At 36.8% G+C, this 19,555-nt stretch overlaps 1 protein-coding gene across 2 annotated transcripts in view; it reads right to left on the minus strand.

Annotated features, from left to right (window-relative positions):
• KDM7A (lysine demethylase 7A) overlaps window positions 1-19,555 on the minus strand; it is a 67,956-nt gene that overhangs the window by 38,984 nt on the left and 9,417 nt on the right. For both annotated transcript variants that reach the window (XM_071798275.1, XM_071798272.1), the window contains exon 2: window positions 2,092-2,177. In XM_071798275.1, coding sequence (XP_071654376.1) covers window positions 2,092-2,177 — 86 coding nt within the window. The remainder of the gene's footprint in view (window positions 1-2,091; window positions 2,178-19,555) is intronic.

Below are 19,555 nucleotides of genomic sequence, written 5' to 3' on the forward strand. Positions count from 1 at the left end.
TGTTATCATTCTCTAAGTACGAGAACACTGAGGAACAAAGAAAAGGAGTGAAAACTTTTTCTGCTCACATATCTCTAAATTCTAGAGCTTTTGTAACCCGTTAGGACACTACAATAACTGTTGCATGAAAAATAATTTAACTGAATGGTCCTCACGCCAAAATTCAAATTAAAAAAACCCCAAACAACTACATTAGTTGAAATGCTCATATAAAACCTCCCTCTCCATCACCCCAAACTAGTGGAAGGATCTAGTGCTCACTCTTGCAGTTTCTGAAAACTGAGGCACAACCCACTGTGACAATACTAAAAATTTTGAGGAGTATATAGCAAATCATAGAATACCACTTCTAAGGTCTCATATTGTCAGCTCAGATCAAACATTGGCATTACTACAGTTAAAAAAAACAAACCAAAACAAAACAAAAAAGCACACACAGATGGGAAGGTATTTACAGAATTTGAAAAAGTAAAACCAAGAAAGCAATGTCCTGACAACCACAGTCCTGTTAACATTTACTGTACCTGCTGCTCTCTTAAAACTCTGGATTCTAGAGTCTGGTGACAGACCTGACTCTCAGAATTCATGCAAATAAAGCACTTTCAGACTCAGGGATCACTGAGAAAACTTGCAAAATAACAAAATATAATATGAAGACTCTAACCCAAATAAGCTAAGAAAACTCCATAGTGTATTGCTATTTGTTAAAACTGCTCTCTTTTTTTTAAATTATTTAAGATTTTAGGATAAATTATTTAGCATTTTACACACATGGCTGCTTACTAAATGTCTTTCTTTTTGTTTCAAATACAAGAAGAAATTGATTGGTTAATTTCATCCTTACATCCAAATATAAAGGAGCTTTCTTTTCATTATTGCAACTTTTACATAATTAATTGTGTAGGATACTGACAGTAACTATCTGGTAGTATGAAGTATGTGTTTCTTGTATATTTTCAGTAAAAGTTTTGCACTGTTATTTGATTAGATGGGATTATATACACAAGTGCTTGCTAAAATCACAGATATACTTGCCCTCTTAAATCAAATAGCTGAATTTTTGTCTCTTTCAAAACTCTCTTAGATGAAGGGGTTTTAGAATATGAATCTGTAAATTTTATTTTTTTTTTTTTTTCTACTTAAATACATCATTTCTTATGATTGAAGCACTCTGGAGCATTGCTGCAACACTTGAAGCCACATGACATTATCAGTCTCTCTAAACACTAAAGTAAAAAGAGCCCAAACCACAAACTATCATAGGTTGGATTCTGACAGCTTAGTGGAGAACAATTAATGCAATTCCACGTGAACACATATTTCAACATATCACCTCTGCTTGGGTTGATATGTGGTGTGTCTGAATCTTCTTCTAAATCTAGATTATCTACTTACTTGAGGCAGTATGAATCAATAAGGATAATTTTTACCACAGATTGTCTTTTTGAAAATACTTCCAACACAAAAATCAGTCTTCTCTCACTCCCAAATTGCTTTAGGTGAGACAGAGCTCACACTAGCGCTAGGAGCCTCTGCATTACAAGAAAGGCTATTCTCAGACGTCACGGTAAAGCACACTAGTTCTCCCAAATCAAGAAGAGAAAAGTTTCAAATTTACTAGTTTATTATTTTGAAAGTCTGATACAGTCCTCCTTCTACTCCTCCTCCTAGTCCCTCTATTCCACAGAAACAACAGGCAGAAAGGTTACTTTTTTGTTTGTTTGGGGTTTGGGTTTGTTTGTTTGTTTTAAAATGACAATTCCCTAATTTTCATTTTCTCACTCAACAGAGTCTGTTAAGTCCAGATTGTTTTCTTCTAGTTCTAAGCACTTTGATTTATCTAATTTACCCTGGTGGTTTATATTTTATCGTATCTGCATCTCCATATCAAGGAACCTTTCAGGATGATTTGTTTTGTTTTGTGGTTGTTTGTTTGTTTGTTTATATCAGCTCAGAGTTAGTAATGTAGAACCAATATCTTCTAAATAATCAAAGTCATCTTCAATGGTCTTTTGAACAGTCTTTTTCAATTGTACATGGAAAGAAAACATACTGAAAGTGTAAAATTAAATCTGAACAACCTGTACTTACTTAGAGAAGGTCCATGGAGAATTGCACAGTTGGGACAATGGTATAAATCGATGTCAACAGCGTGGTGCTCCTCTACCCCAACGCAGCTGGAATAATATTTTTAAAATGCTTGTGAGAAAAAATGTAAGTTGTATTTTTCAAGCTAAAAAATAATTAAATTTTAACTTTTTACTAGAATATGCTTAGTCTACAAAATTGTAATGAGATATCAAATTATCTTAACTACCAGGTTGCCACATACATTATAGAGTAGTAATTTATTACTGAACAGAGAATGCCATTAAAAAAATCATAAAAAGGAAACAAGAATCAAATTTCTTTAAAAATTACTCCACACTGTATACCATTACCCCTCAATCCCCCAAAAAGCTTTGATCCTAATTATAGGAAACAGTTCATGCAAAATAATTCACGCAATTTTCCTTATAAAAGTTGCTACTTAAAAAAAAAAAAAAGAAAAAAAAAAAAAACCACAACACACACCAAAAACAAAACTGAAGTCTACTTGCTGCCAATTTACAGAAGATATCACAGCTTTTTTTTTTTCTCTTTTTTTTTTTTGCTCTTTGTTCTTGTTGTTCGTTGGTTGGTTCCCTCACAGCCCCCCACAAAAAGTACATAACTGATTCCTGCGCCCCAAGACAAACCAATGAAGAATACTTCAATTTTCTTCCTGAAATCCTTACAAGAGCTAGTTTTGCAAGTTACACAAGTGACCACACAAAAAATTGCATAGAAGTGTTTTTGTTTTAAAATAGCTAGAAGTATTTCAAAGAGCACTTGAGAGAGGTGATGTTTTCCCAGCGCACATTTTTTGCCAGATATGTCAAAGTGGGATTAAAGTTGATCTTTGTAACAGTCATGACAAAGTATCTACACTGCTGTATATCTAAAGAACACAATTTTAAAGTCAAAATGAAGTATATTTTCTTAGAAGTTGAAACACTAGTGCTTTTGCACAAAGTTCTCAAGTAAAAAAAAAAAAAAAAAAAAAGTAACCCATATTTGCTGGTAAAATCTGAATCCTAGCAGAGTTCTTTCTCTCGGAACTTCATAGACATTTATAAAATTGCTGACTTTATAATACAGAAGAAAGACTACAACACTGAACGTTTACACCAAAATTAGTTATTTATATTCAATGCATTCTAGTAACAAGAGAACTTGAACACTACTGCATTCAGATAACCCATTTCATATCAAAAGTGTAATGACAGCTTAAACACTAACACTTTGAAATGACCCAACTATAACAAGTCTTCTCCCTAGCAGCCTAGTGCCAAAGCTGCTGGTACGCTCCAGCAAGCGCCAGTACATGCTGCCAAAACATTATTCTAAATAGCCAAGCATTCAAAGTGCACCAATGAGCAAATGAAATCTGAAACTGAGGAGCACCTCCCATGTAACTATCACTGACAAGTACACCATTCTGAATCCTCTGTTAACAGATTCAGCTGGTTCTTCTGCTTCTCCATTCACTATACACCACATGAAATTTAAAGATTATAGAGCTTTTTATATACATACTATTTTAAAATCTAAATACAAAAACTCAGCTGCCACAGTTCATCCCAATTCTTGCAATATTTAGTATCTGCTTTAAGAACACAACTCCATGAATTGTTATCACATGAAAATTCAGCTGACACATAAACAAAAAAGCAGGCAGAAGTAGTCTTTAAAAATGCATGTCCCATTTCCTTCTGCTTGTGCTCTCTCTCTTTTTATAGAATCAATGAGTGACTCATAATCCTATGTATTGTAAGAAAAATGTTTTAAAATGTACACTCTAAAAGCCCCAAATGAGCAGGCTGGTTTTATACATCCTTAGGAATCCCATTCTGATTTTTGAACAGCTAAAGATGTTCATTTTGGACTGTATCCTGATCAAGTTTGCACATTTATTCAATGAAATACAGTGCCCCATGGGAAAACTTCACTTAGTCCCTTTCCTTTTTCTTTGTATTTATTCGATAAGTTCATCATCACCCCAGTCAGATTATTTTGCTGTCTAACAGTAAGAACTTTGCATCAAAGTACTGTAAAAATACCTTCAAGTTTTGACAACTGTTTGTCATATTCTGTTAAAGAATGTTGCTTTTATTATCTCTTATAGAATTTAGAAATAGCCTGAAAATAAGGCAGAAATTCTGTTAAATACTGAACACTTTCTCGGATTTGATTAATTCCATAACCTTTCATGAAGGCACATGGGGCTTTGTGTACAGAGACAGCAGCCAACACAAAAATGGTATTAGAATCTCACAGCTGGAACAGCCATTCAACAAAGAAGGTAACATTTTTGAGCTACTATTTATGCTCTAAACTCAGAACTGGAAAGACAACACACTAACTCGGAGATACTGGAAGCAAATCTAGTAGCAGATACCTGACTGACGCAAAGGGCAAACAAAGCATCAGCACCTGCAAGAACAAGCATTGCCACGGATGCCACAGAACATATCAATCACATCCAGCACCATTACAAGTCACTTTCCTCAGTCCCTTTCTCCCAAGTACACAGACAAATCTGACATTAATCATCCTGGCTACCAGCAATCAATCAATTACTGTGCTAAGTGCAACTTCAGACCTCAAGCATCAAAGCAAGGTCACCAAGATGTAGCAGAGAGCCTGGAAAGCATTAACATGCTCAAAAACAGTAACACTCCTAATCCACTGATGTTTTCCTGAATGAAATATCATTATTATCCTTCACCTCGCCACCCATTTGAGTTGAAATTTCTTTAGTATATATTACCTGGTTTCTGAATTGCTTATCTCCTGCAGGGAGGTTGTACATTAATCCTCAGGAATGGTTAAATGTTTACAGGATTACAAAATATAAAATATGACTAATAACAATCATCATCTCTAGGAGGCTACACTAAAGCACATCTCTAATTATCTTTATGAAGGTGAAAGGCCTCAACAGGCCCAATTTTACTTGAAATGGTTCTAGAAGCAGTAGCACAGCAGAAAAATTTAGCAAAAAATAGACTCCATTATATCAGTTTCTGAGTGGTGAGACTTTCATAACTTCCCCGAGGTGTCCAGTGTCAAGGCAAGGTCAGCAAGAGGTAGTAGAAGAACTGGGCAGCACTGGGTTTTTTCACATAGAAGAACATGCCCATCTCTGGCAACTGAAAAAATCCCTTGCTACTCCAAAGCTCAAGGAACCAATTCTCCAGACTTAAGTCTAACCAGAGGGTGGATGTTTTTTATTTAATCTCAACTTTCCATTTGATTATTACATTTGTAACTATGTAAACGGAGCAGGTGTAAATCAAAAACTATCAGAAGAGGACTATCTAATAGCAATAGATAGCAATGGACCTCTGCTTTTCTGTAAAGTGGAAATAAGGCTTCTTTCACAGGGAAAAAAAGAAATCCTGCAGAGGCTGTTCTCTACTGTAGCATTGCTATTAATTTAGAATTTAAGAGATGAATAGAGATCATTCAGTATGACAGATTAAAAAACTATTTCACAACTATGCTGGAATGCCTGGTACAAGGAGTTTGCAAAAGTCAAAAACATTTACAGGAGGCATTATCCCTGAAGACTGCATGGCTGTACATCCTAAGCAGCACAAGGCACCTGGCACCTCTTCTTTCTTACAGCAGCACAATGTTCTGAACAAGTATTGGATCCACGTCAGTCAGCACACAGGCTGCAGTACCTTCCACATCTAATACCTGCTTGCTCTCAATCCAGTCTGGCTTTTCCCTACTTCTAATGTATTCAATCATGACCACAACGTTTAGAGATTGCTTAACTGTCTCTGTTGGTATGACTGAAAGAATCCTGGTTTAAGAAAAAACCCAAAGCACTCTTGATTCAAGGCCTTATTTCCAGTGTGCTCAAAGGGACATGGCTACTTGAAAAGCTATTTCATCTTATTAAAACAAGTAGTGCATATGCTCTACCATTAAATAACATTCCAAGTATTAAAAGGAAATGATTACACACATAGCACTAGAAAAGTCAAGATATGAGTAAAGTTTGGATGCCCATTTTCCCAATTTAATTGTCACAGCTGAAAAGACTAACAGGCCAGATTATCAACTGTCAGAAAGATATTCCTAAATAGGAAATTTCTGAGATTTTCAGCATACAAGGCACACTGAAAATACATTTTGAAAACTGAGAGATGTAAGCAATTATCAGTGATCTAATAAAAGGACTGCAGAGAACAGATGGAACATCCTCAACATGGAAAAAATGAGTAAGCTGAAAAAATGAGAAGTTGGGTTGTACATCCTCTCAGATTCTGTATTCTGTTCCTTTCCCCTATCACCTCAATTCTGTAAGCACCTTTTGCCCCCTCTTCCAGCAGGAAGTGTAAAACAACCTAACAGACTCTTCTTTCTAGATTGTAATTCATAACAAGTTTCCCACAGTAGCTTCCATTTGACTCTCAATGCAAGCGTGACACTTTGTGCCTAAAAGCTTCACCTAGTAGATGCAGAAAGTGACACGTGAACATCTACTACTTCAAGAGATATTGTCAGACAGATATTATTTTACAATTAGATATTGATTTATAGCTCAAAATTGAGTCAAAGAAGTTTTTTTTTTAAGTCTCCTACCTTCTTCTTGGGAGACACAAAGTTCAGGCCCAAAGACCTCTTGGTTTTCCAGTCTGACTTGAACAGCCTGACGTTTTTGCTGTCATTGTGCAGCAAAAATGCACGTTCAGCAGTCTTGCTAGCATGTTTAATTAGGCATCATTTCCAAGCTACATAATTACTGAAAATTACATTTTCTAAGATTCCCCTGTATTCTCCCTGAATAAACACTATGGCTAATGTTCTCTTTCTTTCTCTGCTATCCTATTTCTGAATAAGAACTCCACATATCCTCTTCTTCAATCCACCCCTGCATCAGCACCCACAATCTTTCCCTGCTATGCCTCAAACAGCACTGCAGGTTTTATTCAGTAAAAGGAGAAAAAAAAATAGGCAGACGTATTTGCATCCAGTAGGAAGAGGTTAACAAAAATCCTAGAATGGCAGAAAAATACAATAGATATTAGAGCATGTTCCCTGTTATCAGGAATACAGGGCTACAGACAATTACTAGGGGAATAGGCAGGTTCCCTATTAACTCATGCCCACTAGATGACAGAGTACATCCCCAAAAATACTTCTTCAATTTCCAGTTATCCACAGAACAGCTGAGAAGATACACAGACAGTGAGGCCCTATGGAATGAGGAAAGGAATAAGTACATTCTAGAGGCAGCAAAAATTCATTAGTAACAGGAGAGTCTTAACTGTCCGAAAACAGAAGTCACTACTGCAGGGTACAGTTTCACATCATACTAAACCAAGTGTAGTTGTTGCTGATGAAAAAAAGGTCCAACCCTCCTTCCTCCGGTTGTCTGACCATGGATTTCCACTGGTCTCTCACCAGAACTAAACCATCAGGCAGCCACAGGACAAGTCAGTTCAACAAGCTGACCCAAAGGAAAAAAATTAATCACCACTCAGCTCACTTTTTTAGATACGCTTTAGAATAGATTCCTACACATAGAAAATAAATAAAACGTTACATGTTACATGTTACAGTTCTATGCAGTAATTTACCCAATATATCTTATTTCCAAGACACAATAATTGAAAACATTGTTATTTCACCTCTACACTATTTTGTCTTTCTAAAAATGATTGCTGAACAAGCAAAGAGATGTCTGTTTAGTAATCTTATGCCAACAATATACACATATATAGAAAAAGACTGACGATTGCCTTTCTAGCATCAGGTCTTATTACTGAATTTCAAATCATCACGGATGAGAGATATTTCTATTAATATACTGAACAAATAACTCTGTAAGGAGTAGGCAAGTATTAAACTTTTCCGTTTACCTGTAACAAGGTCTGCAGTTGCTGCTTTCAGTTCTAATCTCTTTGAGCGTAACAAACTCCAAAATATGATTTATTGTCAAAATCAACTAGCAAGCTTGCAAGTTATGCAAAGGACAGCTTCTCCTACCCTATCACAACAACACAAAAAAAAAAAAAACATGGGGTAGGAAGTCAATTCAGCAAATTTTAAGGAACTCTGGTTAGTCATTTAGTTCAAGCCTATTCTTTCCAAGTGGGAAGAGGATGCCAAGTAGGCAATATTTGCAGGTTAAAACAATGGAAGTACTAAAGATGTCAGTGCCACAATCAAATATCCACATCTGTCACTCATTCAGGGACAATATTAAGCTACTTAACTAGGAATAAAAAGACAAAGTCATAGTATGACAATACTGTTGACAGACCACATACCATCCCGTAGCATAAAAACAGCTAAAAAAACGTTTATTTGAAAGAGAGTCTAAAACTTATAATAAATGTAGTAAGATTTAAAAACCTGAGCCTCAAGTGGCAGTTAGATTTTTTTTTTCCCTCTTCAAAATGCATGGAGTTACACCAAAGTAATTTAAATTGATCAAAAAATGGAAAGTGCAAGGAATGACCGGTTATCTCGTAATCTTACCATGATAAGCCTGGTAACAATTCTGGAATCATATTGCTAGTACTTTTAGGCATACAATTATTTACTTTGTCAATTAAATTTTTTTAAATTTACAATAAAGTTACAAACTTCTATGCACCAGATGTAGAACCACAGTGCCTTAAAACAAACAACAGAGAAAAAAAATACAAACTGAAGTCAAACAGCCTTTCACTCCAATCTAATACTGTCAGGAACCTGAGACACACAGTCCAGCTTAACTCATAATAGCATCAATCATCATGGATTACATGTAGCAGTTTTAAGAGAAATACTTTTCCTAATGACAATTTCATCACTAGGCCAAGTTAACATGACCAAAGTACTTCTGACATATCCCTTCTGTTTAGTATTGTCTATTAAGCACATAGCAAATTTCTCTCTCCTTCTTATGTCAACCTGACCAGATTGATTGTATCAAGTTGCTTTAAATTAGTATTTACCATTAAATTTTGTGCCTGTCCTTTTAAAATCACTGTTTTACAGAAATTAAGATCTAAAGAAGCCTAGATCTTTTAGCATAGATATTTTCACAATAAGCTGCATCAAGATCAGCAAAATAACATCTAAGAAAACTAGAGCAGACCTCAAAACTAAACAACATGCCAGTGAGAGCAAAGGCATTCTAAAATCAGCAGTCATACCTGAAGGCCTTATTTCAGTGTGAAACCAATCAGATGCCATAAATCAGGATGACACCAGCAAGAGAATCAATACATAAGACGTACAGAAAAGGAGGAGAAAAAAGAGGAAAAAAGGGAAAAAAGGGAAAAAAAGGGAAAAAAAAGGAAAAAAAGGAAAAAAAGGAAAAAAAAGGAAAAAAGGAAAAAAGGAAAAAAAGGAAAAAAAGAAAAAAAAAGGAAAAAAAAAGGAAAAAAGAGTACATCGATGTGACCTGAAGAACATTTTTTTAGCAGTTTACAAACAGTAATCTTTGCAACCTTTCACATATGAAGCAAAGCACTTGGCTCAGGAATTCAGAAAGATTCTCTGTAGCAGTTCAGACTCCCATCTTTCTCCATTCATTTTCCCAATCAGGCCAGACTGACGCACCAAGGAAAATGAGAAAAAATAGCCAAACATTACTTCAGGCACTGTTTCTTGGAGAAGATGCAACTGCACAAGTGATGCAGGAAAAAGGATTAACACTGGGTTTCAAGTATTTCTAGGAATACTGGAGTTCAAATTTAATTGACCATAGCCAACATGAATTTTAGTTCTGGTTATAACGCAAAGTCTATAACAGCTTTGTTTTCCTACTAGATAGCATGGGCCTTCCATACACAGAAGAATACACTTTAATTATTTGGTTTAAAGAGAGAGGGCATTGGAAGGGGAAGAAAGAACACAAAAATTAACTGCCTCCCTATACACTGATCACAGAGGTTTTCTAGGTCTTTAAGAAAGTTTTTCCATTATGTATTTTTGTCTCTTCTTCAAAACTCCAGGCCAACATAAGTTTAATTCTTCATCTCTAAGATATTCCAGAAGCTAGTAAAAGCCCCTGACAGATAACTGCATCTTATTTACATTATTTGCCTTACTTTAGTTCCCAGGCAGGGTTATTCCGTTGTAGTTGTGCTTGCAACTGGGTGGGGGGGGGAAGGGGGTGGGAAACATACACCACACCAACTTACAACCAAGCAAGAAACAAAAAAGTACTTAAAAATAATGGCTTCAAACCACAGAGGTTTTAGAAGCAGAACCAACATTATATCTCAATTCTGTTAAATGAAAAAAACAAAAAAAATACACACCAAACCACACAATCTTCAACCCATTTAAAACAGCTGCCATTGCTCTCTTGAAAGAGACATCTTAACTGAATCCCTGTGTGTGGTTCTATTCTACTTGAGAATAGAACTGCTACCATTATTTCCCTAAAAGAAGAGGAAGAAATAGGCTAAGCTCTACTACTACAGAGCTGCCAAGGGGGTCAAAAAAGGAAGCCAGTAGGAGAGTTCATAAAATCTTCACTCATTCAGGAATAAAGCAACTATGACAACTGTAATATAGCAAGTGAAGGCCAACTCTTTTCCTGAACGAAGATATAAAAATGAAATTTAAATAAACATTTTGTTGTTGTTATATATTGCCAACACACATTTGCTTGCCTCAACTTTTAATTTCTTATGTTTTTTCTTAATCTTCCTCAGCACCAATGTGCACGCAAACTCCTGTTAATTATCAGTCTGTCTCTAGTCATCTTAATGAAAGATTGCATATGATGTGATTTTAAGAACTACTGGCATCCCAAGTCCTCTGACTACCATCACCACAAATTTCAGTTCCAGCTAAGAGTTTGTAAGTTTGTAACTTTTTTCCTCTTAGGTAGCAAGGGCCTGTTGTACAAAGAATAGCCATACTAGTTTCTTGTTTCTAAGAGAGAGGGGACTGGAAGGGAAGAAAAGAGAAATTAACCGAATCACAAACAGCCTATGAAGAGAAACTGAGGTTCAACCCAACATGACAAACAAAACTTAGGAAACAATGGCATGATGTAGCTTGCAGCCACTGAAGAGGAAGGTTACTCATTCCTTTCAAAGCAAGCACTCCTATTCCCCTTCCCTGCAATGGCCCTGGTACTTGCCTGGTTACACAGCAACCTGTTTTCACTCGCTTATCTGACAGAAACTAACCTAGCCAGTTTTCTGCCTGTTTATCAGGTTAGCTTACAGCACAGCCAGACAACTGTCAGAGCCAATTCATGGGAGGGAGTAGGACTATGTAACCTGGAGAGAAGGGTATGAGAAGTAGGACTGCCCCTTTTGGCAATGCATGTCACTAGACCCAGTCAGGTCTATGGTGTTAACTCTGTCCTCATTATTCACTAATACTCAGAACTACTCAAATCTAATGGATAAGTTGCCAATAGCTCACCAATTTGATAGCAGGGAACATCCCTCCTTGCATCTGAAAAACTTCCTAGAACTTCTTATAATTATATACCCTGCACATCAAAAAAGACGTTACATTGGCACTAGATGCTGTAAGTGAATCAAGCTTTTTCAGACAGCACAGCATTTAAGATGGTCTTAGTCTGCCTGCCTTTAGGCATCCGAATTTTTCTTTGATGAAGTGTTTAGTTTTACAGGTTTCTTGAGATCAGTTATCTTCAGCTCCAACAAGAGCAGCTGAGGCAAGTACCAGGGAGATGTATAACTTTATGCCACTATCAATGTTATCTGCCTACAAAACACACTACCCAGTAATGCAATGAAGTATGACAGTAACTGTAACAGATCAGAAAAGCAAAAAAGTAACCCAAACAGTGCAGCCTCCTATAGAGAGTACTAGCTGGTTACTCCAGTTGCCTAATAAATATTAGTCATTTAGAAAGAACTGGTTGTCTAATAAAGATCAGTGGTTTGAAGAGATCATGAAGCGTGCCAAGTACTATCAGTACTGTGTGATTTTATGCAATGGACAGTCTGTAAAGCCTTCGACATCCTGAGTAATACTGCCAGGAGACACCATCAGATCTGACTTGTTCTCAAGCACAGTGATAAAAAAAGATATGGAGGTGAGCAGCAACAAACCCACAATGGCTTCCTAGCCTGAGGGGATTGATTAGGAAGCTAATGATTGTTTTTGAACTGTGCCCCTTCACTGGAAAATTATGTCAGGCATGATTTGAAAATGACTTTCTGCTAACATTAGCCAATATCATTTTCTGTCTCCTGCGTTCTAGCACCAGTAAAACAGTGTTAGCGCAACTTTAAGACACCATTTCTGCAAATGCCTTATTCCAGGGTTACTAGATGACTCTTTGGCTGCTTTTACAGGCTGCAGCAACAGCAAACTTGACTTCAGCCTGCTTTATGCACCTTTAAATTGACTCCTTATACCAAAACAGTGTCTCACCTAACTGGTTTGAAAATTTGTGAACCAGATTGGTTTTAAAGACTTGCTGGAGCCTCCTGTTAAGTAGCCTTAACACTCACAGTAGTACCCAGAACCTCTGCAGCTATACCTGAAAATAATCTTTTATTGCCTTCAAAATTCAACTCATTTAACAGTTCTCCTCCTTTAAGGAAAACAAAAAACCCCACACTCAAAATACTTTTTTAAACTCCTCTGCTTCTCAACTGTGTAATTCCCCCTTCAGCTCTTAATATTTTTCAGACATTGCTAAGAACTTTTTAGTGAGCAGAATAATTTCTGCATCTTCTAACCACAACATAAAATAATACATGATAGCTCCTATAGCTTTGAAATACCTTACTTTTATAAGGCAAATAGACTTGCAGTCAATAGCAAGCAGAGACAGATGCTTCATTTTTGAAGAAATCTGAAAGCAAACTGGCTCATCATCTCTGGCTCACCATCTCACCATCCTCATTTCAAATGCAGATGGAGTAGCTGATTACATTAACTTCTATTTAAGCTATGATACAAGCAAACTGTTTCACATACATAGATAATGAGTTTAAATATTAGATGTTACATTGGCTGGCTGGCAGAGCAGTAAGTAGAATAAGCTCCTTCTATCAACTAGATAATGTCCATAACTTAGAGATTTTTACTGGATTCTCAGCTGCTTATAGAGGTCCAGAAGGGCATACTGGCCACACTGCATCCATGGAGTCTGTAACGTATCAAGAAGTTACTTTTACACATTATTCCATCTACAGAAATCTAACTGTTCAATCCTCTTCAGATGGAATTAATGAAGCACAGTAATTTTCAGACCACGTGGAAACTTCAAATAGTGCAGAACAAAGCTAAATAGAGTTTGGGGGTTGAGTTACATCAGCACCAAGATTAGAATTAATCTGCATCAATTTTTTTTTATTATGGATACAATTTGATATACTGATTTTAATCTAAAACTCTAAAAAGTTCAAATTCAGGTTGCTGAAGCCAGTTTTGCTCTATCATAAGCTACTCAAAGTGTCACCTAAACTATTCGTAAAAGCACAGCTCTACATTTTAATTCTAGATTTTACACACAAACACTTCCAGAGGTAATATTTACTTCACAGTCTGTGTTACTCAGCTCTACAGTTTTTAGATGAGAAAAAAAAAAAAAAAATATCATGCTAGTGTATATAGATATAGCTCTTACAATGCCTTCTTGACAGCTGGTAAAACACCAATAACATTTGAAACAGGATGCTCAAGAAATGCATAAGAAATGTATAAAGCAGAGGACCTACTGCAAAAAGTCCCCTGAAAACAAGTCCAGACATTTACTATTCCTGTAAAAATTACAGGAGACATTATTGTTCATTTATTGTGAAAAACATAAAACTAATTCTTCAGGAGAAAATTTCTGACTCAAATTTTGTTTAATTGTTTCTATGAGAGAAGACAGGAAGTTTGCCAAAGAGCAACACATGCAAGTGTTTTATTTTGGGTGTCAATACTGCAAGAAGTGTATATATGAAAATATTTTTATATAAACTAAGTAAATTATGTCTTCACAATTCTAAGAGTGAAAGCACACATTATTACAGGTCTTAGGCTTTGTCTGCAAGGGTGATCTGCACCATGACACGCTGGAGGCCAACCAGCTGGAATGCAGATCTGCAAGAAAAGGACCTTGTAGCTCCGGTAGACAACAAGCTGATCACAACCCAGCATAGCAATCTTGTGGCAAAGGTGGCCAACACCATCCTGGGAAGCATTAGGAGTTGCAAAAGGGTCAAGGCAGGTGATATTTCCCCTCTACTCAGCACTGGTGAGGTGACATCAGGAGTGCTGGGTCCAGTTCGGGGGTACCCCATGGAAGAGACATGGACATACTGGAGCAAGTCCAGCTAAGTGCCACTAAGATGATTAAGGGACTAAAGCATCCTTCAGATGAGGAAAGGCTGAGACAGCTGCAACCCTTAGGTCTAGAGAAAGCACAGGGGCATCTTATCAGTGTATGTAAATATTAATGTGTATAAGTTCCCCTGATGGGAGGGGAAGGGTGATAGACTTTTCTCAGTAGCGGCCAATGACTGGACAAAAAGCAATGGTCACAGATTAAATCATATGAAATCCATCTGAACACAAGGAAAAAAAAAAAATCTATTTATTTTTTTGGCTGCTAGAGCGGTCAAACAGTGGAAGAGGTTGAGCAGAGAAGTTGCAGAGTCTTCATTAGTGAAGATACTCAGAACCCAACTGGACACAGTTCTGAGTAGCCTGCTCCAGCTGACTCTGCTTGAGTTTAGGGGGTGGACTAGATGATCTTAAGAGATCTCTCCCAAACTCCATAGTTCTGTGAAAGTTACTTAATAAATAAAAATTTTCTAGATTAATTTGGGTCTATCAATACACTGTTATAAATCTGGTTTAAGTCAAAAGTAAGACTACCAGAGGAGTCCATTCCACACCAGTTGATAATAATTTGACTAGTTAAAATAGCAAGTACAACAAGATGTAGCCTTGGAATTGAACAGCTGTGAAGAACAACTACTTTCAAATCCAGAGTAAAGAAGAATGAAGGAGAAATTATAAGAACACGGAAAAAAAAAATAGGATAGATCTCTACTAGGGCAAGATCCAAATAAGGAAGCTGGCCTCTAAAGTCTATGTAAATTCAGGAGACAGCACACAGGTACCTACACTCAACACCTCACCACTTGACCTGAAAATTCCAAAAGCACCATCTATTCAGTTCGCCCTGTGCACCCAGCCAGCATGTGCCACGTTCCCCTGCATCTAAGCCAGAAGACAAGCACAGCTGCCGTACTTTCAAAGTACTGGGCACTAAGTTAGGAGGGAGAAACAATTTCGTTTTTCCATGCGAGATGACAGCAGTGCTTATTCAGGTTGTGGGAGTTCAAGCCCACACATCTCAAGCAAATTTTCACCTCCAAGTAACTTTTTATGTAAAGATACTCTTTATCTCCCCCACTTCTGGCCTCTTATTCTGCAGAAAAGAATCCAAGAAATATGGGGCAGAATAATGACCCAAACATAATCTTCTGGTTAGTGCACTCAGACACCAACAAGACTATCTGCAGTTCTGGTCCCTTCTCCTGACATTAGGGAATAAATACAGCGAGAATGCGTTATAGCACAACTGTTTGCAGGTCTTAAGACACACTAAAACGTTTTCTTAGTCGTCTGATTTAACAGTACTTCCTAAAGGAATGTGGTCTATCCTGACTATGAATGCGTCTTTTTTTTTTTTTTTTTTAAAAAAAAAAAAGGCAGAACTGTCCATTTCTCTAAATATTTCAGGAACTGTTCAATATTTGCCTAAAACCTGACTTGTATGTGTCAGACTTTGTAGAGTACAAGTAACACACAACAGTTGTTGCTTTTGTGTTTTGAAAGTGATAGTAATGTTTTGCTTTTGTTTACGACCTCTACTAAGATACTTTGAAAATCTCAAAAAAAGTTTTTCTTTAATAATTAGCAAAATGTAGTAAATACTTCACATGAGAACAATCCTTTGCTATGAGCGTTTCCAAAAATTTAAAGGTCAATGATCTCTAAGGAGCCTTCAATGAGTTCAATAATTCACTGAAAGTAGGAAGTATTAAGTAATTTTTCTTACAATTCAATTATAGAAGAAGTTTACCTGTTTGTTTGTATTTCATGGTCCTGGCTATGAAATTAAGTAGAACTAAATATACCAAGGGGAGAAAAAAAAAAAAAAAAAAAATCAAGCCACTTGAAGAGTGACAATTGTCTTTGTAGTACAATTTAAAAAAAAAAAAAAACAGATTCAGCTTTTTGAAAAAATTACAGTTTTTACTCTTAGTAATTCAAACCACAGAGTTACATAAGGCAATCTCAAACTGCGTATTTATTTTCAGAAAATGCAAGAATTAAGATTGGACTTGATACAGCTGATTCAGGTTAGATTCCATTCAGAGAAACTTACAGAAAGCTACAGTTTAAATTAATGCTGATCATCACTTCTTTTCTGCACACAATAAAGTAGTTTCCATCAAATCAAAAACTCAACCATGCATCTGTATCAGCATCCGCAAGCCAACTCGATGCATTAGAACATGGATCTTCTACACTTCACTTCAGAGTGGCCATTGCAGAGGATATTTTAGCACAGAGGTTTTTTTATTCACAAACTAATGTTCAAATTTAAAATTCCAGACTCTTGCAGTACAAGACAATATTCTCCATGTATTCTCCGTTCTATGTTTCCTTCTGCATTGTCTTCACTTTCCTGTCTTCTCTCCATCCAGCTTTTCACCTAGAAGAATGTCTCTTCTTCACTATGCTGCTTACTCCCTTTGTACACACCCCATGAGAACAGAATAATCTCTTAATCTCGGTTCAGATTGTTCAAACACCTGAAAACCAGAAGTCCCATTTAGTTATGGGTTTTTTTTGTGTAAGGAAATATCTACTTTAACTCCCAGCCTCTTAGCACATAGTCAGTAAGTTACCAATATAGTCAATAAGTTTCCAAAAATGATCTATTTAGAGATTTGCAGCTTTTCTTCCAAACATGTATGAGGGTATACATGATGCTGCCAAGTGTACTACAGGATAGAGACCCTTTCTAACCAAAAACTAGTTCCGAAGTACCATTGTGCACAAACTTCACAGAAAGCCGATGAACTTCTCAGATGCTCAGAGCAAGGCATACATTCACACTGGAAAGAGCCTTGTCCAGCTTCCCCAGGTTGGCATCATAAGAAACAGAATTTTACTATGCTGTGTTAACCAACAATCCAGTATATAGAACACATCTACCTGTCTCCAAATTCTCTATTAGCTGTACAAAAAAAAAATACAACAGAAAAAACAGACTATTCAAAACATTTACTAATGTGTTATAAAAAGCATATTATATTTTACTAGTGTTGCCCTGGGACAGCACAGAAAACTTCACATAGAGGCTTTCCTGCCTCAAGCTACTACATGGTCCACAAGCAACTCCCTGGGAATTTTCTGTATAGTTTTGCATTGGGAACTGACATCCCATACTGCAGGGATGCATTCACTTCCATTCTCAGTACATGTGTGCCAAGAGCAGTAATGAGTGCACTGCAATTCACTCTTAATTACATGATGTAAATGTACCAAATGCCTGTTTGATATAAGTTTAGTCCAGACAAACACGATGTTTCCTCAAAATCATTTCACTGATCATCCAACCATACTTAAAGGCTAAAGCTTTATTCTCCCATGTTTTACTACGTTTTCCATGATTTTGCCTCATTTCCTTGTCCCCCTCCCCACATAACATCACTGTTTACAACTATGTAGCATCAAAGAAAGAAGATAATGAAATGCAGTGCTACCCTATGAAAAACAAAGGCTCAGCCCATTAGGTTGGAGACATGCTTTGACATTCACAAGCTGGGGAAAAAGAAAAAAGGCACAAGAGCACTAAAGTGCAATAAACAGGATTGTAGAGATACACTAAGGAATAGATCCAAGGTAAGAAAAACACTTCTGGGAAGATCACTTGTGTATCACATATCTTTGTAAGAGGTAGGTAAAGGCACCTCACATTAACAGGTCAAGCACTGGTATCAACAGCGATACCTTCCTTTCACAAATACCCAAGATTTTGATCTCTCTTACAGTAGTAAGTCTATTCAGTATCTAGTACCAGAAGTAACTAAGAGGAAAAAGTTTTATTCTTCTGTAAAGTGGAGGGTTTGTGGTTTTTTCATTAGCCAATGAAGTTATTTCCATACTCAAATAAGGACCAGGAAAGAGAACACACAGTATATTCTCATTTGGCAAAGTTGGCCGAGATATCAATTCTAAATAAATAAATAAAATTAGACTTTTACCTTACTGGTAAAATATAAAAGCCAACAGTTCACATTTGCAGAAGCACTTAAGAGTTACATCTTTGCTTTAGAAAACTGTGATCTACTCAAATGATACTCCTAACTCTAGTTCATACCTAAATCCTTCTTACTGGAGTTTCATGATGAGTCAAGGACAAACCAGCTGACCACGCTGGAAGTATAAGCTACAGCCAAGGCATTTGCTTTCACTCAGGTTAAGACGCTTTCCAGCAAGGATGCTCATCCAGTCACCCAGTACTACAGCTGTCCCATTTGTTCTCGGCAAGAACAAGAACAGCATTCTAAACTACTTCTCCCATATTCATTACACCAAAGCAGCACATTTTACTGCAGCATTAAAAGAAGCAAAATTATGTCCCCAGAGGTCCTAGCAATTCACACAGGAGGGCACAGCACCAGAGGCAGCAAGTTGCTGCTCACCTTTGCATCACATTGATGTATACTCCATGGAGACATATACTGTAGTCACAACTTAATATGTGATTTTACAGACTACATGTGTACACCATTTTTGTTAACGTGGTTTTGGTCCTAACTTACATAAGCAATAGAGCACAGAGAAATGCCTAGGACAGTGTGTCTGGGCTTGAGGCTGTGGCATGTCAACACAGCACACCATCATGAAATAAAAAGGGGAAAACACTACCCTGAGAGGTAGACTGGCAACATTTGCCTGGGCACAATGTCACGTTAGCATGGTTGTCTCACTTTTGGTACTGTTCCTAGACCACTCCGTACTTCACTTTGCAGCTCACAGATCTGCCCATCAGTACCCCTGCACATGTTAAGTTCTGCAGTGTCTCATTTCACTTCCTCTAGTTCTTGACGCTGAGTTTTGGAAGTCAACAGCATGACTAATCCTTCAGTGAAAATATACACATTTCTGTTATTGAAACAAAACTAAAAATTTGTACTTTGAGCAAGCCAATCCACAAGTACCCAACAAGTACTATCAGGTAACAAGACACAGCAATTCCTTTGGTTGCTCTTCATTTACTCAATTTGGCCTTTGTTTATTGGCCTTCAAACATCAGTACCCCAAAACGAAAATGTCAGTCTGTTCAGACAATGCTGCCTGATAACTGGTAAGAATGACAGATCAGATCAATCCTTTATCCTCAGTATCAAAGGCTTCATTTCTCAGAAACTCACCCTTCCTTGCACTTATTTTCATGAATAGTGCTTTAAGAGCCTTTAAGTGAATAAAGCATTAATGT

The sequence above is a fragment of the Patagioenas fasciata genome, chromosome 1 (assembly GCF_037038585.1).
Source record: "Patagioenas fasciata isolate bPatFas1 chromosome 1, bPatFas1.hap1, whole genome shotgun sequence".
In the NCBI taxonomy this organism is placed as follows: domain Eukaryota; kingdom Metazoa; phylum Chordata; class Aves; order Columbiformes; family Columbidae; genus Patagioenas; species Patagioenas fasciata.